The sequence below is a fragment of the Polyodon spathula genome, chromosome 9 (assembly GCF_017654505.1).
Source record: "Polyodon spathula isolate WHYD16114869_AA chromosome 9, ASM1765450v1, whole genome shotgun sequence".
NCBI classification, from domain to species: Eukaryota; Metazoa; Chordata; class Actinopteri; order Acipenseriformes; family Polyodontidae; genus Polyodon; species Polyodon spathula.
The window spans coordinates 51,285,098-51,309,467 of record NC_054542.1 but is presented as its reverse complement, the minus strand read 5'-3'; the positions used below and the strand labels follow the sequence as shown (position 1 = coordinate 51,309,467).

The window sequence follows — 24,370 nt, the reverse complement described above, 5'->3', positions numbered from 1 at the left end:
ATGGCTGGTGACATCTGGAATATAAGCAGTTCAGACGACAGCAAGCAGCTTTCTGATTATTTAATATGTGCTAAGCTGGCCCCATTGAGAGAGAGGGGTGTCACATTAACAAGCAGGTCCTGAGGGAGAGGTTGAAGGCTCTCACATGGTAGATCTAGTTTAAAGGCTGTCACATGGTAGTTCTAGTTTAAAGGCTGTCACATGGTAGTTCTAGTTTAAAGGCTTTCACATGGTAGTTATAGTTTAAAGGCTTTCACATGGTAGTTATAGTTTAAAGGCTGTCACATGGTAGTTCTAGTTTAAAGGCTGTAACATGGTAGTTCTAGCTTAAAGGCCGTCACATGGTAGTTAAAGTTAGCTTTGAATTTCCACAGAAAAAAAAAATGAAACAGGAACAAGAAGCTGTATCTTATTCTTACTATGAACCAAATCCAAAAACAAATGTATAAAGTACATACAACTGTGACATCTTCAGAGCTGTGGTGCGGTGTTTACATAAGCAAACTGCAGTTAATGTGTTACCATGGGATGTAACTGTGATCACAGGCTTGCAATGCAATAAGATGATGCATGCTTTTAATTGCACATTTTTAGACCCACAATATCCAGACCCATTTTTTTAATTCTACAAACCAATTCAGCTTGGGTTATAATAACTACAGAATGAAAACCTGTGAATTGTTAAGTTATGTACATTTACCTGGTGATGCAGCACTGCAGTTTAGACAGACCAGCGGTATGACTCACTGGTCACCATTGCAGGACCATGGAAGCAGAACCATACCTATTACACAACCACTGTGCAACATGTGCAGCACATCTGTAATGATGTGCTAAACAGGGATATGCATTTCTGTAAGGGTGGGCTGAAAAAGCTACAGGTTGCTGAACAGATTTGTTTGGAGATGCATTCCCTACTTGTTTTTCAGAAGTCAGTTTTGATGAAGGAGGGAAGCTGGGTCTCCATGCCTTCAGTCAGGGGAATCAGGAGACAGTCCCTCGCATCGGTTTCAGGAATAAGGATGCTTCCTTTGAGCTGGATGCCTGCACCCTCATCTCTTCCTCAAAGTGGCTGAGGCTTCATGGTCTTAAGGAATCCAGGCTTCAACTGTCCCAGATTCTCTCTCAGATAGGATTCAAGCACAGGGAAGGTATGCTCAGACGAGCGGGTTCTGTCCCAGATTCTCTCAAATAGGATTCAAGCACAGGGAAGGTATGCTCAGACGAGCGGGTTCTGTCCCAGATTCTCTCAGATAGGATTCAAGCACAGGGAAGGTAGACGAGGGGGTTCTGAAGCTGTCCAGACTTTCCATGTGTTTAACACCAAAGCTCACGTCTGGGGATAATACATGATCTTTTCTCAAGAAAGAAATCTGCACCATTAAACCACTGTGTAAAATTCAATCTGATCCCGATTCTGCAATATTGGTCTCGGTCTGCTGCCTGTTCCATTTGCCATCACATTACAATCTGTCACACTTTGGGAAAATGACCGTTAAAATCCCCCCAATATTTATTTATATTATATCCCCCCAATATAATATTTAATATTTATTGACAGACCTCGGTTTGTTTATGATATCATATACCGTCTACACTCTCTGAATATTTAATTGTGTTTATAGTTTGAAAGACAGATGACTTTTATTGAAAGGCATTAAGAAAGAACATGATCAATATTATCAATTACACTGTGTAACAAAAAAAAAAATGTTTTTTGTTCCTGGGTAGTAAGTGTTATTTCCTAATTGCTTATGCCTCAAAAGTATAGAACATGGCTATTATTCCCCACAAACTTTGCCTTTGTGACCAGGACAGTGATATTTCAAAATATCACTATTTCCAATGGGAAAATGGGCAAATATGTGTCTTTTCGTTCACATAAAGTCAGAAAAAAACAACATATGAATCCAAATTAACATGTATTTATACTAAAGTAATACAAAGATGACTGCAAAAGATTTAGAAGTGAGTAGTTTTTCGAGATTTACAATTATACTGCAAATACAGTATAATTGTAAATCTTGAAAAACTACTCACTTTTGTAGTCATCTTTGTATTACTTTAGTATAAATACACGTTAATTTGGATTCATATGTTGTTTTTTTCTAACTTTATGTGAACGAAAAGACACACATTTTCCCATTTTCCCATTGGAAATAGTGATATTTTGAAATATCACTGTCCTGGTCACAAAGGCAAAGTTTGTGGGGAATAATAGCCATGTTCTATACTTTTGAGGCATAAGCAATTAGGAAATAACACTTACTACCCAGGAACAAAAATTGTGTTACTTAGTGTTATCAGTCAATGTTACAGGAAAACTGTTTTAACAATTTGCAATGTGCACACCTGTTTAATAAACCGAAATCAAACCTTCTTTTCAGAATACATTTCCTCATTGAGAAAACCTGTCTCCTCTCAATATGCTGAAGGTTTGTTTTCGCAGTTCACAAAAAATGGACAAATGTATAATGTAAGTATGCCTGTAATGTCCAATACCTTAGCATGTGTTTGAAGAACGATGCTGTGCATTGATGTTCACAGTCAGTGATGCTGTTTTGCCCAGTAATCCTTGTTTAAAGAATCTCACCTGAGCAGTACTGCTGCATACAGCATGGTCTTTCTGCATGTGTAATGCCAGCACAGCTCAGACCCTTGTGAACTATGATTGAGAGTGAAGCCCTTATATAAATGTGAGTGTTTTCTTTTTCTGGATTTGGATCATGTTTTGTCCTCTGCAGTTAACAGCCAGCAGAGACCAGCTCTCTGAGTTTGTTGCCAGCTTGATGAGGAGAATGAAGCTCTACAAGCAGCGCCTGGACTGGCTGACCAGTGGAAGTCGGCAGATGTTCGGTGTCATTCAGGAACACTCTGTTGCTCTCGTCCTGGACTTTGGCAGCGTTTCCAAGGCTCAATTTGATCTTTGTTGTGACGTGCTGTGTGCTGTGCTCAGGGAACAGGTGGCACACATTGCCACATTTCATCTCATTCGGTAAGATACAGGTACACTCTGTATGCAAGGGGGTTGGGAGAGGGGCAGTTCCACAGACAAATCAGCTGTTTTTTGCTCCTGTTGTACTTTCCCCCAAAACGATTTTCCTTCCAAATGTCCAAGTGGGTGATCAAAATTCAGACATTCCAGTTTCTGGTTCATTATTTTTACAGGATCACCCCTTTTCATAGTGGTGCTATTGTGCCACCTGGTAATTGCCAATCAGTAAGACGAGACCAAAAGGGTTAATAGCTTTTTTTTTTGGTTTTACGATCTTTTTGTCACCAGTTTGGCAAGCTTCACACTTTAGGATATGTATACCTTCACAGTGGCCCATGCAGTAAAAGACACTGAAGTGTAGAGCGCAGGGTAGTCATTCCATTGGTAGTGTGCTGGTTTAAACGCTGATTGCACAGAGTTGTTGATGTTTGCTGGGGGTCTCATTGGCCTTTACGCTCCCACAGTGCTCTGGGACAGGTTTGCCTTACTGTGCCACAGCGACCCCTACTGGCCAGGCTGAGACTAGTCAGGCAGGACTTGCCAAGCTACTGATTCCCAGATACTGTGATTGGAATTTGAAAGTGGTGTTGTAAGCAGGTTCATTTAGAAGCATAACAATGCACCACACTAACACTGTACCACACTAACACTGTACCACACTAACAATGTACCACACTGTACCACACTAACACTGTACCACACTAACACTGCACCACACTAACACTGTACCACACTAACACTGCACCACACTAACACTGCACCACACTAACACTGCACCACACTAACACTGTACCACACTAACACTGCACCACACACTAACACTGTACCACACTAACACTGCACCACACTAACACTGCACCACCTAACTAACACTGTACCACACTAACACTGTACCACACTAACACTGTACCACACTAACACTGCACCACACTAACACTGTACCACACTAACACTGCACCACACTGTACCACACTAACACTGTACCACACTAACACTACCACACTAACACTGTACCACACTAACACTGCACCACACTAACACTGTACCACACTAACACTGTACCACACTAACACTGTACCACACTAACACTGCACCACACTAACACTGCACCACACTAACACTGCACCACCACACTGTACCACACTAACACTGCACCACACTAACACTGCACCACACTAACACTGTACCACACTAACACTGCACCACACTAACACTGCACCACACTAACACTGCACCACACTAACACTGCACCACACTAACACTGCACCACACACAACACTGTACCACACTAACACTGCACCACACTAACACTGCACCACACTAACACTGCACCACACTAACACTGCACCACACTAACACTGCACCACACTAACACTGCACCACACCACACTAACACTGTACCACACTAACACTGTACCACACTAACACTGTACCACACTAACACTGCACCACACTAACACTGCACCACACTAACACTGCACCACACTAACACTGCACCACACTAACACTGTACCACACTAACACTGCACCACACTAACACTGCACCACACTAACACTGTACCACACTAACACTGCACCACACTAACACTGCACCACACTAACACTGTACCACACTAACACTGCACCACACTAACACTGTACCACACTAAACACTAACTGTACCACACTAACACTGTACCACACTAACACTGTACACACTAACACTGCACCACACTAACACTGCACCACACTAACACTGTACCACACTAACACTGCACCACACTAACACTGTACCACACTAACACTGCACCACACTAACACTGCACCACACTAACACTGCACCACACTAACACTGTACCACACTAACACTGCACCACACTAACACTGTACCACACTGTACCACACTAACACTGTACCACACTAACACTGCACCACACTAACACTGCACCACACTACACTGTACCACACTAACACTGTACCACACTAACACTGCACCACACTAACACTGTACCACACTAACACACTGCACCACACTAACACTACCACACTAACACTGTACCACACTAACACTGCACCACACTAACACTGCACCACACTAACACTGTACCACACTAACACTGCACCACACTAACACTGTACCACACTAACACTGCACCACACTAACACTGCACCACACTAACACTGCACCACACTAACACTGCACCACACTAACACTGCACCACACTAACACTGCACCACACTAACACTGCACCACACTAACACTGTACCACACTAACACTGCACCACACTAACACTGCACCACACTAACACTGTACCACACTAACACTGCACCACACTAACACTGCACCACACTAACACTGCACCACACTAACACTGTACCACACTAACACTGTACCACACTGCACCACACTAACACTGTACCACACTAACACTGCACCACACTAACACTGCACCACACTATCACTGTACCACACACACTGTACCACACTACACTGCACCACACTACACACCACACTAACACTGCACCACACTAACACTGCACCACCACACTGCACCACACTACACTGCACCACACTAACACTGCACCACACTAACACTGCACCACACTAACACTGCACCACACTATCACTGCACCACACTATCACTGCACCACACTATCACTGTACCACACTATCACTGCACCGCACTGTACCACACTAACACTGCACCACACTATCACTGTACCACACTAACACTGCACCACACTAACACTGCACCACACTATCACTGCACCACACTAACACTGCACCACACTATCACTGCACCACACTATCACTGCACCACACTATCACTGCACCACACTAACACTGCACCACACTAACACTGCACCACACTAACACTGCACCACACTATCACTGTACCACACTATCACTGCACCACACTAACACTGCACCACACTATCACTGTACCACACTATCACTGCACCGCACTATCACTGCACCGCACTAACACTGCACCACACTAACACTGCACTGTACTATAGCTTTTTTGTGATATTTTTGTATTTACCGGTCAATTTGCAGGGCAGCTGCAGAGATGGAAATGTATCATGAGAAAGCAGTTCACAGCACTAGAGCCACCATCGATTCTGCAGTGGGCTGGATAAGGAACCTGGAGCACAAGCCCTGGAGCAGCCAGAGCAGAGCGGTGGAGGCAGTTCTGAAAGCCATGAGCAACAAAACAGTGAGATGAAACTGCTCAGTAAAATAAACAGTGCAGAGATGAGAACATAGACACAATATATATATACCATGTCAAAAACAAACACACCTTTCATTTGAAGTAAGGTTATTTTGCAGTTTGCCGCAGTTTGGTGAATAGCACTCTGTTTAAAGGAAGATTTACTAAACTCATGAATTCGCTTCATGTCATTTAAAAGCATGGTATTTCTATGAGCCCATTCAGAGCTCGAACCAAGGCTAAGGTCAATTCTCCTGCCTCTTATTTGAACTGGCAACAGTGCCTGCTTTGCCCAGGATATCTTGTTTCTTTGCTTATTTGTATTACTATTGATCCACAGTCTAGGCTGCTGCTTCTTAGAACCCCATTTGTTCTGTAGGTCACATGGTGTGCAGAAAGACTATTGGAGTGAGGTGCACCTACAGCACAGGAAGCAACTGCAACTTTTAATCAATTGTGTTAAACGTAAAATAACAAGCAGAGAACCAACATAATAAGAAAGGGGGGAACTGCTAAAAGTTCTGCTGCTAATTGTGAATAGATAACGGTTTCAATTTCCTGGACAGATCAATTCAAAACAGCATTTGATTTTTGAAAATAGTTGTTTCTTTCTTTTTCTGTGTATTACTCTATAGTAATCATTCAAAAGTGATAGCTTAACATCCAGCTGTTCATTTGTAGCATGAATCTGTATCCTGCAGTTTTTTAAACTCATTCTATGGGATGTTTCTTTTAGGTTGAAGCCGTTTATCTCTTTGCTGCGGGGGATTTTAAAGAAGCTATGGTGGATCTGTTGACAGCGTTTCCCAGTCTGTGCCCTGTCCACACTGTATCATTCAATGCCAAACATGAAGGAACTATAAAGCTCTTAAAGAATTTAGCCCATCTCACTGCAGGGAGGTAAGACACCTGGAATCGTTTACTATCTGTTTTTAGCAAGGATGGAAGAAAGGGTTTACAGAAAGGATTGTAGGAGCATATATTATTAAACAGTTTTTGCCATCTGCCACTGCTGTATTGTGATTATTAATTCTTAACCAGGATTAGGATCGGCACCCAAACTTAACACAATCTAAAAGCTGAAGCTGGGGTTAGGGTTAACGTTAGGGTTAGGGTTAGGGTTAGGGTTAGCGTTAGCGTTAGGGTTAGGGTTAGGGTTAGGGTTAGCGTTAGGGTTAGGGTTAGGGTTAGGGTTAGGGTTAGGGTTAGAGTTAGAGTTAGGGTTAGGGTAGGCAAAATCAAGCTTCATCTTGGTGCTATTGATTTTTTGATGAATAAATGCTACTACACATTTTGAAACTCTTGAGAGTGATGTTGTTTCTCTAGGTTCCATGCTTTCGCAGAAATGTTTGATTACACAGAAGATGCTTTGTGTATTGCGGGTGGAGAGAGTGGTGTGCATGGCTCAGCTCTCCAGACACTAAGAAGACCTGTTGGAGGTCTACCCCCAGGTAATGCCCTTCTGAGACTGGCACTGAGTAACAACCGGCCTTTCTGTGAGACAGTCTCCACACAGAGTAACAGCTGCTGTTTCTGTGAGACAGTCTTTAGACCTGCTATATATGCTCCCCCACTCACATATCATTTTAGTTTTGTCGAGATATATGGAAAAACCACCCCAACACACACTTTATGTTTTGCATGCTAAATTAATACAAATAAAGTAGATTCTGATACGTGTGTGTTACATGTCAGCAGACACAAAGCCAGGACTGAGATCTGTTTAAATTGCTCTGACTGAATATGAAGATATTTATGCATTTAAGATATCTTAACATAACAAGAGGCTCATGATTAGACATGCTTCCATTTGACTTTGCTTCACATGTGCTGTGTTACTATAAATGTGAGCTAAAAAGAACTATAACTGTAGTATTACAATGACCCCTAATTCTGCATGTTAATGCACAAGGGCCTGTGTGACAGTAAATTCAGTGCCTCGAGCACAACAGTGGAATGCATCTCTGGCATGTGCTCCGTCTCCATCACTGCCTGCTCTTCCTGCTGTTCCCCCACAGGAGCTGGAGTTAGGGAAGATGTATTCCTGATTTGGAGAGAGATGGAGGAAGCCAGGAACACTCTGCAACATGTTCAGGCTCTTGTTCTGGAAGTTCCTCAGCCAATAGGGGGTCACGGTAACTTTCACAAAAGAATATTATTGTGTTGATAAAGTATTATCTCTGCTCAATACAGTGCCATTCCCCACTGCAGCCATAACAGAGATTTCATGGAGTTCCAGACCACTTGCTGCAAAGTGTACTGACTGACCTGCCTCTCCTGCACGATGCACTCAGAGTACTGCACACATTCAGAGTGTACTGACTGTCCCGTCTCTCCTACACGATGCACTCTGAGTATTGCGCACATTCAGAGTGTACTGACTGTCCCGTCTCTCCTACACGATGCACTCTGAGTATTGCGCACATTCAGAGTGTACTGACTGACCTGCCTCTCCTGCACGATGCACTCAGAGTACTGCACACATTCAGAGTGTACTGACTGTCCCGTCTCTCCTACACGATGCACTCTGAGTATTGCGCACATTCAGAGTGTACTGACTGACCCATCTCTCCTACACAATGCTCTTGGAGTATTGCACACATTCAGCAGTTTTAGTAGTTTATCTTACATAAAAGTCATAATGCTTGTAAAGCAAAATATTGCACTTTTGTAATTTACTTTCAATTTGAAAACAAGCAGTTTCGTGACCTTGGTAACTCTGCAGGAGTTGAATTTGTTTTCTTTTCCCAGTCCACAATGTTTAGTTCAGCATGGAAGTGGTAAGCTGAAAGATTCCAGAATGGCGTGATGTTACTGTACATACTGGGAGATTTCTTGTTTTCTGTGTATTTATTTATTTTTAGAGGCAATGATTTCAAAGCACCCTGACATGCCGAAGTCAGAGGACTGCATGAGCTCCAGGGACTGGCTGCAGAAGTATGGCTTGAAGGCACAGAAGCTGTTATTTTACGATGCTCTAGGCGATTGCGCCTTTCCCCATTCTGATGGTGTCGTTGATGTGAAATCCAAGCCAGCTGATGAGAGCTTGCACACCGATGCTGTGAGTAATAAACTCTAGACGTATCAGTTGGCTTCGTCCCCAACCAAACCCTACACGTCATTATCAGCCAGTTAAGGATGTGCGCCTAAATATTAATCTGGTCACTTTTGATGATAAAAGCTGTTTCCTTTTCATCAGTGGGCTGCCCTGGGACCCAATAACTTCAAAGATACCCCTGACCCTGACCCAACCCTTTAGAAACCCCTCAACAGTCCCATAGAGGTGGCAGTCTTGCGAGGAGAATGCTATAGCTTCAGTATAAATACTGTAAATTGTCATTATTTTGCTGCCATCAGGAAAAGAGAGACAAGCTTGTCAATGCCAAATACTGCGACCGATTTGCTCACACAAAGTGGAGAGATGGATCAGTGGTCCACATGTATATCACTGCTGAGAAGTGTAAGTGGTATGAAGGAAGGATGAAGACAGCTCTCAATCACTTACAGAAAAGGTCAGCAAATTAGTGAGAGTTAAACATGACATTGTAGAGTGCTGCTGTTTGTACACCTCCTGTATTTCTCATGAACATGCAATTGTATTCCTTTGTGTGAAGATAGCCCATGCAATATATTGCTTTATGAAATGAATTGCATTTAATGATCTATGGAAGGTTTTGATCTGCAGAGTTAAACTGGAAAGGTACCAATCAGCAGTTATTTATGTGTCAATGTTGAATGGAGATATGCAGTGAAATCCCAAATTATTTTCAGCCGCTTGCTATACTGTATATTGCAGTGATTTTTACAGCACATGTAGTGATATGATCAACACGTTATTGAACATCATGCAACCATAATGACCATTTAACAAACACACATGTGCTTTTGCCTGTAGGCAAGTCTTTAGTATAGTAGATGATGTAACCCTTCATTACTGTGTATTTGTGATATTAATTGCAAAACAAGATTGTGCAAAGTGTTGTAATTCATAGTAAGAGCTTGCAGAAAAAGGTTTTAAAAATACCACTGGAATACCATTAAAATACCAGCGTATTACCCATTAGGAACAATGGTAACACAGTTGATTTGGAACAAACACAGCACACTGGTCCTAAATAGCACCTTAGAACTTCATAGAGTTACCAGATGAGCATCATTCCCTTCTTATATTACAATGTGTCAAAATCTGAAAAGTGAAGCACTGCTGCATGACTCTCTCGATTGCACCTGCCTTTGTGCCTTTGATGCATTGCTATTGCTTCATGTGTTGAAGCCTTGTAACAGCAGGACACTTTGGGTAGCTATGGCCAAAACATAGAAAAAGCACAAGAAAAGCAAGGCAAAGCAGGAACGATGCTTTGCAGATGTACCATAGTAAAATGATAGACGGGTATCATTAGCATCATGAAACATGCAGGTTTCTGTCACTAGTGGATTATAATAGAGATTTGAATAATGTTCCTCTCATGGCAGGCTTGACTGGCTTCAGACTGGCAGCAGGGAGCTGTTTGGAACAGTTCTTGAGGATCAGGTGTACGTCCTCATAGACACTTCAGAATCTATGAAGGACAAGCTGCCAACAGTGAAGGACAAAATCTTACAGCTTATGCAGGTTAAAAACAATAGTGTTCCTTGATTATTTTATGTGGATGTGATTTTTTACATTCGCCACTGGATGCAACATTACATATAAACTGTTAGCTCTGCATCATTTACAGGAACAGCTACGACACAAAAGCAAAGTGAACTTTGTGAGGTTTGATTCCCGCGCTGTCGCCTGGCGCGATCGACTGGCAGAAGTCAGTGAACAAAATCTGGAAAATGCCTGGCTTTGGGTAAAAGGATTTAAGGTAAGCACACATTTACAGACTATCCAAAAACATTGAAACATGAGCACTTTACTAGGAAATGCATTTCTGAAATTTGTAAAAACTATTTCAAGGCCATATGGAGTACAGCATATAAAAGACAAAGAAATCATTCAAGTAAGAATTTCAACATAATGCTGTGTTTGTGTCTTTGACTTTTTTTAAAATAAGTACTCCAGGGGGTTTAATTTAAATGTGGGAAATGCATAAGCAAGTTCCTCACATACAGCTGTCAGTGCCAGTAAATAAGATGCATGGATTTGTTAACGGATAATTACAGAGTGCTGAGTTTCACTGGAAACCCTGCAACAGGGAGGTGCATAGCGAGGAATATTGCAGCTTGGAAAAGCAACATCTGTAAAGCGGAATGTTAATATTCATTGAAATACAGCAGGCTCTCAATAGCGTGGCTAGGTGATTTAGCTGAAGACTAGGAGTCGATTGAAAGACAGTGGTGTTTGTGAGAGAGCCCTGGAACAATGTGTTTGTTGAGTGTCGAAGCTCATTGGTGGTTTGCTGCAGGTAGGCGGCTCTACAAACACACTGGGAGCTCTGAGGCTGGCCCTGGCTGATCCTGGAACTCACGCGGTCTACCTCCTCAGCGATGGGAGACCAGATCAGGTACTCGCAAGCAGGACAATGGCATTCCAGACATTAGGGTAAAAGAAAGTAGATGCAGCCGATTGCATTGAGTATTTTGAGTAATGAAAAGGATTAGAGGAATAATATGTGTTGTACTGCTGGACTAAACCCAGATTGAAGTATTCATGCAAGCCAAGGCAAAACAGACTGAGCTGGGCTCAGCTTTACCTACTGATCTTCAATGCATTGACCCTTTAATAAGGGGCAATAGTGGCACAAGGGCAGATACAGTGTTATGAGCCATTGGTGAATTTGGTAGACGGTGTGATCAATATACACTAGGATTCTATTGCAATACCACGGTATCGTTTCAGTGCCAGTGTGCTGCCAGAGTATGACCTGAATTTAGACTAAATCCTACCATATATCTTTTTTTTTTTTTACTCATTCTTACAGAACACACCTATGGACAAGATAATTGCCTTTGTTTACATACTTAAAAATCAAATATGAGAAAAGCAGTGCTAATAATGTGTGGAAATTCCTATACTTACCTTGTGTATAGATATCATCACAGTACATATTACAGAATAAAAAAACAACACCTAACAGCATGTGTCGGCCGTCTCTTATTATAGCATCAATCACTTTGACAGTGTGGGCCAAAACTCACCTTCGCCTTCACGCCCCACAAAGATAAGAGTCTCCGACACATGACTTCCACAGACGTGGAGATGGACTAGCCTGGGATAAGAGACCCTGACACATGACTTCCACAGACGTGGAGATGGACTAGCCTAGGATAAGAGAGCCTGACAAATGACTTCCACAGACGTGGAGATGGACTAGCCTGGGATAAGAGACCCTGACACATGACTTCCACAGACGTGGAGATGGACTAGCCTGGGATAAGAGACCCTGACACATGACTTCCACAGACGTGGAGATGGACTAGCCTGGGGTAAGAGACCCTGACACATGACTTCCACAGACGTGGAGATGGACTAACCTTGTGTCTTATTTCTATAAAACAGCCTCCGAAGACGATTCTGGCTCAGATGCATCTGCATCCTCCGGTTCCCATTCACAGCATCTCATTCCACTGTGCTGATCTGGAAGCCTCCAGGTTCTTGCATGAGCTCTCCGAGGAGACTGGGGGCAGGTTCCATTGCTACCAGTGTGACATCACAGAGCCCCAAGCTCCTCAGCCATTTGTGGTAACAGTCTTCACTGGCATTAGAGCTGGGTATCGGTACTGTATGCACTGCAGCTATCAGTACTGTTTGTCCTGTAGTTATCAGAGTACTGTATGTCCCGTAGTTATCAGGACTGTGTGTAGTGTGCACAGAGGAGGATGTCCCTGCTCGTTCTGTCCTTCAGTGCACGTTGTTCTCTCATAATCTTGTCAGGGATTCTGTTGAAGTCTCACTCGCAGAGGAAGCAACACATAACTTATCTATTTTATTAAAACCCAGGAATTTAAAAACAAGCAATATGAAAGCTGTTGTTATATAACCCTAATAAAGGTTTGCACAGTAAGTTTGCAGTTTCCCCTGCTTTACCTATGGTTTACCCTGCTTTACTATGCATTGCCCAAGGCTTACTATGCATTAATAATAATAATAATAATCTTTATTTTTATATAGTGCCTTTCATAGTGGACCACCATCACAGCATTTTGCAAGATACAGGACTAGGGTGTGTGACCTATGCATCAGCTGCAGAGTCACAACAACTTCTCACCCAAAAGATGGAGCACAAGGAGGTTAAGTGACTTGCTCAGGGTCACACAGTGAGTCAGTGGCTGAGCTGGGATTTGAACTGGGGACTTCCTGATTACAAGCCCGTTTCTTTAACCACTGTACCACAGCCTCTAAAATTCACCATGGTTTACTGTGCATTGCCCATGGTTTACTGTGCATTACCCATGGTTTATTATGCATTGCCCATGGTTTACTGTGCATTGCCCATGGTTTACTATGCATTGCCCATGGTTTACTGTGCATTGCCCATGGTTTACTATGCATTGCCCATGGTTTACTGTGCATTGCCCACGGTTTTCCATGTTTAATATGTTGTACCATTCCTCACTGGGTTTACACTGTTGAGTATGGGAGCTTGCTATCATAGTGAAGTTCCTTCCAGGACCTCGATCTGTGGCAATTAAAGTATTTGATCAGTGTGCTCTGAATGGAGTTATTGTGCTTTCTGTTTATTAGAGTGAAGACACATATCTTTTAAAGAAAGAAATGGAGCAGGGGAAGCAGGACCTGGACAAAGTACTGAAGCTTCAAGCCGAGTGTGTGATACTGGATTGGTACCACAATGGAGATGAGCAGATACAAAACAGGTATTCTCTGAGACTGAACACAAGTTACTGTACTCTGAGACTGAACACAAGGTACTGTACTCTGAGACTGAAAACAAGTTACTGTACTCTGAGACTGAACACAAGGTACTGTACTCTGAGACTGAACACAAGTTACTGTACTCTGAGATTCAACACAAGGTACTGTACTCTGAGATTCAACACAAGTTACTGTACTCTGAGACTGAACACAAGTTACTGTACTCTGGGACTGAACACAAGTTACTGTACTCTGAGACTGAACACAAGCTATTGTACTCTGAGACTGAACACAAGGTACTGTACTCTGAGATTCAACACAAGTTACTGTACTCTGAGATTCAACACAAGTTACTGTACTCTGAGACTGAACACAAGGTACTGTACTCTGAGACTGAACACAAGGTACTGTACTCTGAGATTCAACACAAGGTACTGTACTCTGAGACTGAACACAAGGTACTGTACTCTGAGATTCAACACAAGTTACTGTACTCTGAGACTGAACACAAGTTACTGTACTCTGAGACTGAACACAAGTTACTGTACTCTGAGATTCAACACAAGTTACTGTACTCTGAGACTGAACACAAGTTACTGTACTCTGAGACTGAACACAAGCTATTGTACTCTGAGACTGAACACAAGTTACTGTACTCTGAGACTGAACACAAGGTACTGTACTCTGAGACTGAACACAAGTTACTGTACTCTGAGACTGAACACAAGTTACTGTACTCTGAGACTGAACACAAGTTACTGTACTCTGAGACTGAACACAAGTTACTGTACTCTGAGACTGAACACAAGGTACTGTACTCTGAGACTGAACACAAGTTACTGTACTCTGAGACTGAACACAAGTTACTGTACTCTGAGACTGAACACAAGTTACTGTACTCTGAGACTGAACACAAGGTACTGTACTCTGAGACTGAACACAAGTTACTGTACTCTGAGACTGAAGACAAGGTACTGTACTCTGAGATTCAACACAAGGTACTGTACTCTGAGACTGAACACAAGGTACTGTACTCTGAGACTGAACACAAGGTACTGTACTCTGAGACTGAACACAAGGTACTGTACTCTGAGACTGAACACAAGGTACTGTACTCTGTGATGTTCAACACAAGCTATTTTCTCTATTACCAGAAACCAGGAAAGACCCCACAGTGCCTCCATGCTTCAGTCCAGCTCTGAGGATCTTGAAGTGACTAAGAGAGCCCTGTCGGCACTCCCCTGGACCCCAGCCTCTCATCACAGTCACAGAGACAGGGATCAGACCCACAGATCAAAGGATCTGCAAAGACAGAAGCTTAGACATGCAGGTAGGAAAAGAAGTGAAACCCCAGTATTCTTATGCATCTGTAATGTACAGCACAGGGGCTGAGTTAACCCTAACCCTGTCAGCACTCCCCTGGACCCCAGCCTCTCATCACAGTCACAGAGACAGGGATCAGACCCACAGATCAAAGGATCTGCAAAGACCCAGTACCCGTGTTCAGTATTGCTATGCATCTCCTGCTGTCTTTATGTTCACTGCAGCTTACACAAGGTCCAGTCTGCTGCGATTCCTGAGCAATGGTGTGGGAATCAGTGGCAAAGACAGCGCTCTGCATGAGTGGATGCTGCCGGAAACCCAGCAGATTTTTAAAAGGAATTTAGCAAAACAAAATCAAGTACTAAATGGTAATTTTGGAAAGTGTGTGTGTGTGTGTGTGCGCGCGCTCGTGTGTGTGTGTGTGTGTGTGTGTGTGTGTGTGTGTATGTGTGTGTGTGTTAATCACACTGATAGCTCTGCCGTTCAGTATACAGCCGTATATTGCTTCGTTCCTATAACTATTACATCAGCCTGTGTTTAGTCAGTGCTTCGTTCCTATAACTATTACATCAGCCTGTGTTTAATCAGTGCTTCGTTCCTATAACTATTACATCAGCCTGTGTTTAATCAGTGCTTCGTTCCTATAACTATTACATCAGCCTGTGTTTAGTCAGTGCTTCGTTCCTATAACTATTACATCAGCCTGTGTTTAATCAGTGCTTCGTTCCTATAACTATTACATCAGCCTGTGTTTAATCAATGCTTCCTTTCTATAATTATTAAATCAGCCTGTGTGTAATCAATGCTTCATTTCTATAATTATTAAATCAGCCTGTGTTTAATCAATGCTTCATTTCTATAATTATTACATCAGCCTGTATTTAATCAATGCTTCATTTCTATAATTATTCTGTAAGCCTGTGTTTAATCAATGCTTCATTTCTTATTGCAGGACTCCATTTAACAGCAAACAAACAGATTCAGAAGAAAGCAAAATGCAAACCAAAGGAGTGAGTGGACGAGCGCTGCTTGTCTTTTTATTATCTTGAGGAGCTCAAGCTGCAGTATTGAGTTACAGTATTGAGACTGGATGATTTATGATCAACACGTATACCCTGCAAGTGAATTAAATAACACACAATAATGCTCACAGATAGGCCTTGTTTTTTTCTTTAAACACAACACATGCTGGTTCTAGTCTGAATAAAAGATGCAGATACTTCAGACAGTAATGCAGTACTACAAACTCAGCAAGTCAGCAGGCACTCTGTGTGTGTCCTGTAACAAGAAGGACAGCACAAGCTTCTGACCCGTGTGGGCCCCACATAACCCCAAGTCTGTACCCCATGGCTTAAATACTGGGATAAAATGCTAGGAAGAAAAATGTAGTCCTACCAGTTAAAAGTCTACGAAAAGACTTCATTTCCCAGGATGCTTCAACAAACAGGAAAAGGGCTGCTGGGATAAGTAATCAATGACTAAGAACAGTCCTTTTAGGCAGGTGCTCTGAAACAAGGTTTTTTTAAAACCCAACAAACATGTATTTTGATGTTGCAATTCAATGTTTCTCTTCCTCCCTGTGTACCATTGCTGTGATGGAGTGTAGTGTCTTTAACCCGTGTGTAAAACCAAGCCACACACATTCATTGCTGCTGTTTGAATGCAGCTTTGCGCTTTTATAGATGTGCTTCAGTGAATGGGTTAACATGCTTTACATGATAAGGTGGAAGTGGACATGGATTATGCTTTATGGATTATTTTCTACTGTACATATTATACTGTCTCTAACAAACACAGCTGTAGATGAAGCACTAAGTCATATAACACAGATGAAATGGATCTGATCAACTGTACCCTGCTGAGAAGTCAAAGCTGTCTTTTATTATAGCATTGCACAGCCCTGGGGAACCTCCTGTTTGTTCAGGACAATCCCAAGAACCAACATTGCTTTCTGATGCAATTCAGAATATTCCCCAGGGTGGGTTTATCCCAGCAGGATAGAGGCTGATCAAATCAACCATTTCATTCCTTATGATATACCTCCAAATGTATGATAATTTCTTTTATTCACTGTGTTTGTGTGTGTGTGCTTACTGGTCACCAAAGGCCCCTTTAACTCGTCTTTTCTCTCTTGAAGGTCATTGGACATGTCCTCAGCTCGCTGGCTTAAAACCAATGGTTTGGTTGCCAGAAGGCTCACCATCATGGATGCCTTGGCACCTACCGCTGTGCCGCAGACCGCGAAATACATTCCCATATTGGACAAGCACGTCTGTTCTAAGGTGTTTGATGAGGTAAGCCCCTGGTTTCTTTGGTTACAATGGAAAACCCTGCAGATTCTGAATTGCATGAACTGTTTCAATGGCAAGTAGCTGGTCCCCAAGTGGGGGGTGTATATCCCTGGAGGCACACTGTGTCACAAAGTCACGCTGTAGAGTTTATACATAATGTGCTTGGCTTGGTTCAGTAAGTGAGAGTATTGTAGTCCAGGTATACACTGTAGGGATGAGTTCATGCCACTTACATGCCACTTGCATATCTGGAGAACTGCTTGCCCAGTTGTGGTGTAATGTGGTTTAGTAGCTTCATGAACACACATGCTGGAGATGCCTGTCTGCTGCCAGCTCTAATTCACTACTTTGAAGTAAGTGTGGAGGTTGAATTTGAATCCATTGCTGCAGATCATAGATGAGTCAGCTGTCTGTTTGGAGGTTCTTGTAAAGTTCATGTCAATAGCCGTGTATGTAACAGGAATACATGCAGTTATCAAGAATATGTTTCTGTCAGTATGATGAATTCCTCTGGTGCATGGCAGAAATATTATGCTACTTCACATACAAAAATTAGGATCATTCTTGCAGTGCTGTTTTACACCACTAGAGAGCAGTGCAGTTGCACAGGTTACTCAGTGAGACACAGGCATTAATGAAGGTATGTTTATAGCATTTATTTTAAAACCGATTATATGTAGAAGGTTAAAATGTTAAGTAAACAGCATTATGTTTTTTTTTTTTCTTTCTGATAGGCTGCTTAGATTTAATCTAATATAAACAGTGTTACGCTAGAGATACTTTAAATCTCATTCCTGGGAATGGTTTGTCAGTGATGTGGAAATGAATTATTCACAAGGGCATCAGTTATAAACACAGCACTTTGATACCTTCTAGTTTCTGAGCAGGCATGTTTACAAACAGCACATACTCTCTCAGGAACCTCAATAAATCAGGCATGTTTTAAATAAGCAGATCAGGCAAACACTGCAAGTTTGTACATGTTTTTCTATTTCAGTTCAGTAATCGCGCTGACACGTATAAGATTAGCTTGTGTCAAACACATTAACCCTTTGTTGCATTGCATCCAGTGTACTGTAATGTCAATAAAGTGGTCAAGATGCTGGGCTACTATACTATGTTATGCTGAATGAAAAGAAACTTTCTTTCTCAAAGTCTTGAAACTTGTACAACAAGCGTTGAGACTGTCTACCCCTTCAGGAGCTCGTCCCATTGTCCTCATTCCTGCAATAACTACAGTATCCACTAGAAATACCAATGAGACTGTCTACCCCTTCAGGAGCTCGTCCCATTGTCCTCATTCCTGCAATAACTACAGTATCCACTAGAAATACCAATGAGACTGTCTACCCCTTCAGGAGCTCGTCCCATTGTCCTCATTCCTGCAATAACTACAGTATCCACTAGAAATACCAATGAGACTGTCTACCCCTTCAGGAGCTCGTCCCATTGTCCTCATTCCTGCAATAACTACAGTATCCACTAGAAATACCAATGAGACTGTCTACCCCTTCAGGAGCTCGTCCCATTGTCCTCATTCCTGCAATAACTACAGTATCCACTAGAAATACCAATGAGACTGTCTACCCCTTCAGGAGCTCGTCCCATTGTCCTCATTCCTGCAATAACTACAGTATCCACTAGAAATACCAATGAGACTGTCTACCCCTTCAGGAGCTCGTCCCATTGTCCTCATTCCTGCAATAACTACAGTATCCACTAGAAATACCAATGAGACTGTCTACCCCTTCAGGAGCTCGTCCCATTGTCCTCATTCCTGCAATAACTACAGTATCCACTAGAAATACCAATGAGACTGTCTACCCCTTCAGGAGCTCGTCCCATTGTCCTCATTCCTGCAATAACTACAGTATCCACTAGAAATACCAATGAGACTGTCTACCCCTTCAGGAGCTCGTCCCATTGTCCTCATTCCTGCAATAACTACAGTATCCACTAGAAATACCAATGAGACTGTCTACCCCTTCAGGAGCTCGTCCCATTGTCCTCATTCCTGCAATAACTACAGTATCCACTAGAAATACCAATGAGACTGTCTACCCCTTCAGGAGCTCGTCCCATTGTCCTCATTCCTGCAATAACTACAGTATCCACTAGAAATACCAATGAGACTGTCTACCCCTTCAGGAGCTCATCCCATTGTCCTCATTCCTGCAACAACTACAGTATCCACTAGAAATACCAATGAGACTGTCTACCCCTTCAGGAGCTCGTCCCATTGTCCTCATTCCTGCAATAACTACAGTATCCACTAGAAATACCAATGAGACTGTCTACCCCTTCAGGAGCTCATCCCATTGTCCTCATTCCTGCAATAACTACAGTATCCACTAGAAATACCAATGAGACTGTCTACCCCTTCAGGAGCTCGTCCCATTGTCTCATTCCTGCAATAACTACAGTATCCACTAGAAATACCAATGAGACTGTCTACCCCTTCAGGAGCTTGTCCCATTGTCCTCATTCCTGCAATAACTACAGTATCCACTAGAAATACCAATGAGACTGTCTACCCCTTCAGGAGCTCGTCCCATTGTCCTCATTCCTGCAATAACTACAGTATCCACTAGAAATACCAATGAGACTGTCTACTCCTTCAGGAGCTCGTCCCATTGTCCTCATTCGTGCAATAACTACAGTATCCACTAGAAATACCAATGAGACTGTCTACCCCTTCAGGAGCTCGTCCCATTGTCCTCATTCCTGCAATAACTACAGTATCCACTAGAAATACCAATGAGACTGTCTACCCCTTCAGGAGCTCGTCCCATTGTCCTCATTCCTGCAATAACTACAGTATCCACTAGAAATACCAATGAGACTGTCTACCCCTTCAGGAGCTCGTCCCATTGTCCTCATTCCTGCAATAACTACAGTATCCACTAGAAATACCAATGAGACTGTCTACCCCTTCAGGAGCTCGTCCCATTGTCCTCATTCCTGCAATAACTACAGTATCCACTAGAAATGTGAGACTGTCTACCCCTTCAGGAGCTCATCCCATTGTCCTCATTCCTGCAATAACTACAGTATCCACTAGAAATACCAATGAGACTGTCTACCCCTTCAGGAGCTCGTCCCATTGTCCTCATTCCTGCAATAACTACAGTATCCACTAGAAATACCAATGAGACTGTCTACCCCTTCAGGAGCTCGTCCCATTGTCCTCAGTGCAATAACTACAGCTAGAAATACCAATGAGACTGTCTACCCCTTCAGGTCCCATTGTCCTCATTCCTGCAATAACTACAGTATCCACTAGAAATACCAATGAGACTGTCTACCCCTTCAGGAGCTCGTCCCATTGTCCTCATTCCTGCAATAACTACAGTATCCACTAGAAATACCAATGAGACTGTCTACCCCTTCAGGAGCTCGTCCCATTGTCCTCATTCCTGCAATAACTACAGTATCCACTAGAAATACCAATGAGACTGTCTACCCCTTCAGGAGCTCGTCCCATTGTCCTCATTCCTGCAATAACTACAGTATCCACTAGAAATACCAATGAGACTGTCTACCCCTTCAGGAGCTCGTCCCATTGTCCTCATTCCTGCAATAACTACAGTATCCATTAGAAATACCACCATAGCATGGCCAAACCACAAGGATTATCCCAGCAAGTACAAAGAGAAAGAAAATCGAAAGATTGGACCAGCGCTTGGAATAGACTTACTTTATTAAAGTATCTGAGAATTCAGATTGCTATGGGTGATGTGTTTATAATGTCTACTTGACTTTATTAAAGTATCTGAGAATTCCGACTGCTATGGGTGAATCTCGCTTAATTAAGTTCCTATCAAGCAACTAAGGCTGTAACCCAAATGCAGCTCAGGGAGCTGCATTGCTGTCGCTGCCTCGCCAAGCATTACAGAAACATACGCTGCTGGTTCGATTTGAGATGCCTGCAAATGCAGGTTGGCCAGCTTTGGCCACAGTCACTGGTAGAAGCTGAGCAGCAGACAAACATTCTGCTGCATGTTTCTATCTTGAAAGACTTCCTCTGGGATTGTCTTGAGCGTTACTGTATGTCAATGCTGACACTTGCAGCTGACTCAATTGCTAACACCGTTACCACAGGGATGTCAAACACACGCCAACGGTATTGATTTAACGCTGTAGAGTGTAAAGTTCAATCAAAGCCCTTGGAAATGAACTGTCAGCAAAACGAAGAGAGCTGTGGTGTCTGTGATGAGGGTGTGAGAACAGCAGAGGGCACTCTAACTCTTCTGCACTGTGTGGAAAGCCTTCAGCATTTATCACACATGATATTTCTCATGCAGCAGACACTGTATACAGATGCTTATCTTTTCGTTTCCAATGGGAAAGGATTGGAACTCTGCTTTTTTATGGTTGTTCTGGTGTTGAGCGACCAATGGCCCACTTGCATCTGATCAATGAATGTGGAATTTGGGTCCTTACATTTTAGCATGGCAATGGTTGTGTAAAATATAAGACACTAAGCAGCCTAAATATTAGTTTGGATAAAAAAAAAGAGGTATGTTTTTGTAAATACAAGGATAATTACTGCTATTTATTTAAAGTTGAACATGTATTCAAATGGTTTCCCATTAAAATGCATTGTGAAGCCTGTGCCAAACTGATGTGCTAAAGGTACCGAATCTTTCCATGCTTAAAACATGAGGGTCTTATCAAGTATTGTAGTGGCAATGTGCAGTATGCTAGGCTCGCTTGTGTGCAGTGTATTAATCACAGTGAAGCAAATGCTTCACTACATGCAGCACACTTTGCATTCAGTAGTCTACAAGTATACAAGCCTTCCTGTAAATGATGAGTCTTCCATATGTACTTGGAAATGCAGATAGAGCAACAGGTACCTTGCATTCAGAAAGCGTTTCCAGCAGCAACTGGTTAAATAGTCTGAGCTCTGGAGTTGTGTGTTGCTTGTAGTTGTTTTGTGTGCTGGGATTTCTTGTATTATAAAAAAAAAGCAAATGCAATAAAAGAAGGCCATTTTGGAAGGCCACCCCTATGAAGTGCATTTCCTTGCATATGAAATGGCGCTATAAGAGGCTGCCATGGCAACTCCTCATTACCAAGGAGCAGTGCTCCACTTCCACTGCATGTGTGACCTCTGCAGCTCAACTAGACAATATGTAACACATTTCTCTCTTGTATTTGTATGCTGCACGCAGCCCTGGTGAAATGCACATCCAGCTTTCAGTGTGCTGCTCTGTAAAGATTTCAACAGGAAGATTCTGAATAAGGCTGTTTCGAGATCTTTACCGTCCTGCAATACAATAACCATTTTCAGGAAGTTATATTGTTCCATTGGCCTATACTATGGCTTGATTTGAGTTTGAAATGTCTAGTTTTACATACATTTTCCATGCTACAGAGCCTATATTACAACCTTTTCAAGTAAAACAGCAAATAAAAACACACAGTGATTATCCAATTTTCGATTATTCGACACCTCTGTTATCCACACTGCCCCCTGGCATCCTGTCCTGTCCTGTCCTGTGCTGTTGTTATCCACACTGCCCCCTGGCATCCTGTCTTGTTATGCGCTCTTGTTATCACACTGCCCCTGGCACTCTGTCCTGTCCTGTTCTGTGCTCTTGTTATCCACACTGCCCCCTGGCATCCTGGCCTGTTGTGTGCTCTTGTTATCACACTGTCCCTGGCACTCTGTCCTGTCCTGTGCTCTTGTTATCCACACTGCCCCCTGGCACCCTTTCCTGTCCTGTGCTCTTGTTATCCACACTGCCCCCTGGCAACCTGTCCTGTCCCGTGCTCTTGTTATCCACACTGCCCCCTGGCACCCTGTCCTGTCCTGTGCTCTTGTTATCCACACTGCCCCCTGGCACCCTGTTCTGTCCCGTGCTCTTGTTATCCACACTGCCCCCTGGCACCCTGTCCTGTCCTGTCCTGTCCTGTGCTCTTGTTATCCACACTGCCCCCTGGCACCCTGTCCTGTCCTGTCAATGCACTTGTAAGACCTCATCTTGAATATTGTATGCAGTTCTGGTCACCTCGCTAAAAAAGACATTGCTGCTCTAGAAAGAGTGCAAAGAAGAGCGACCAGAATTATTCCGGGCTTAAAAGGCATGTCATATGCAGACAGGCTAAAAGAATTGAATCTGTTCAGTCTTGAACAAAGAAGACTACTGGCAACCTAATTCAAGCATTCAAAATCCTAAAAGGTATTGACTTGTTATCACACTGCCCCTGAAAAAAGAAACAAGGACCAGGGGTCACAAATGGAGCTCTTGTTATCCAAAAGGGGCATTCAGAACAGAAAATAGGAGACACTTTTTTACACAGAGAATTGTGAGGGTCTGGAATCAACTCCCCAGTAATGTTGTTGAAGCTGACACCCTGGGATCCTTCAAGCTGCTTGATGAGATTTTGGGATCAATAAGCTACTAACAACCAAACGAGCAAGATGGGCCGAATGGCCTCCTCTCGTTTGTAAACTTTCTTATGTTCTTATGTTCTTATGTCCTGTCCTGTGCTCTTGTTGTTCACATTGCCCCCTGGCACCCTGTCCTGTGCTCTCTTGCCCGATGTGCTATTCACACGATTGATATTACTGTAAAACCCCAGTAATTCAAGCATCTGTTCTTATATTTTTATATTCTTAGATTTTACCGTTGGCCCATGTAAGTAACAGCAAGACACGGATCACGCTGGTTAATCCCCAGGCTGTGAACCTGGAAGTTTACAAAGAGAAGCTGAAGCAGGCTCTGAAAGCCTATGAAAGGTGAATCTGCGGAATCT

General features: G+C 42.8%; 1 protein-coding gene across 1 annotated transcript in view; it reads left to right on the top strand.

The window, feature by feature from the left end:
- Positions 1-24,370, top strand: part of LOC121321118 (von Willebrand factor A domain-containing protein 3B-like) — a 94,808-nt gene continuing 70,438 nt past the window's right edge. The window contains exons 1-20 of the mRNA XM_041260021.1: positions 1-7; positions 930-1,151; positions 2,388-2,476; positions 2,745-2,995; positions 6,037-6,196; positions 6,930-7,093; positions 7,520-7,644; positions 8,212-8,328; positions 9,058-9,254; positions 9,551-9,705; positions 10,667-10,805; positions 10,912-11,043; positions 11,584-11,682; positions 12,678-13,040; positions 13,863-13,993; positions 15,146-15,321; positions 15,539-15,682; positions 16,267-16,324; positions 17,452-17,608; positions 24,235-24,353. Of these exons, the coding sequence (XP_041115955.1) occupies positions 1-7; positions 930-1,151; positions 2,388-2,476; positions 2,745-2,995; positions 6,037-6,196; positions 6,930-7,093; positions 7,520-7,644; positions 8,212-8,328; positions 9,058-9,254; positions 9,551-9,705; positions 10,667-10,805; positions 10,912-11,043; positions 11,584-11,682; positions 12,678-13,040; positions 13,863-13,993; positions 15,146-15,321; positions 15,539-15,682; positions 16,267-16,324; positions 17,452-17,608; positions 24,235-24,353 (3,005 nt within the window). The remainder of the gene's footprint in view (positions 8-929; positions 1,152-2,387; positions 2,477-2,744; positions 2,996-6,036; positions 6,197-6,929; positions 7,094-7,519; positions 7,645-8,211; positions 8,329-9,057; positions 9,255-9,550; positions 9,706-10,666; positions 10,806-10,911; positions 11,044-11,583; positions 11,683-12,677; positions 13,041-13,862; positions 13,994-15,145; positions 15,322-15,538; positions 15,683-16,266; positions 16,325-17,451; positions 17,609-24,234; positions 24,354-24,370) is intronic.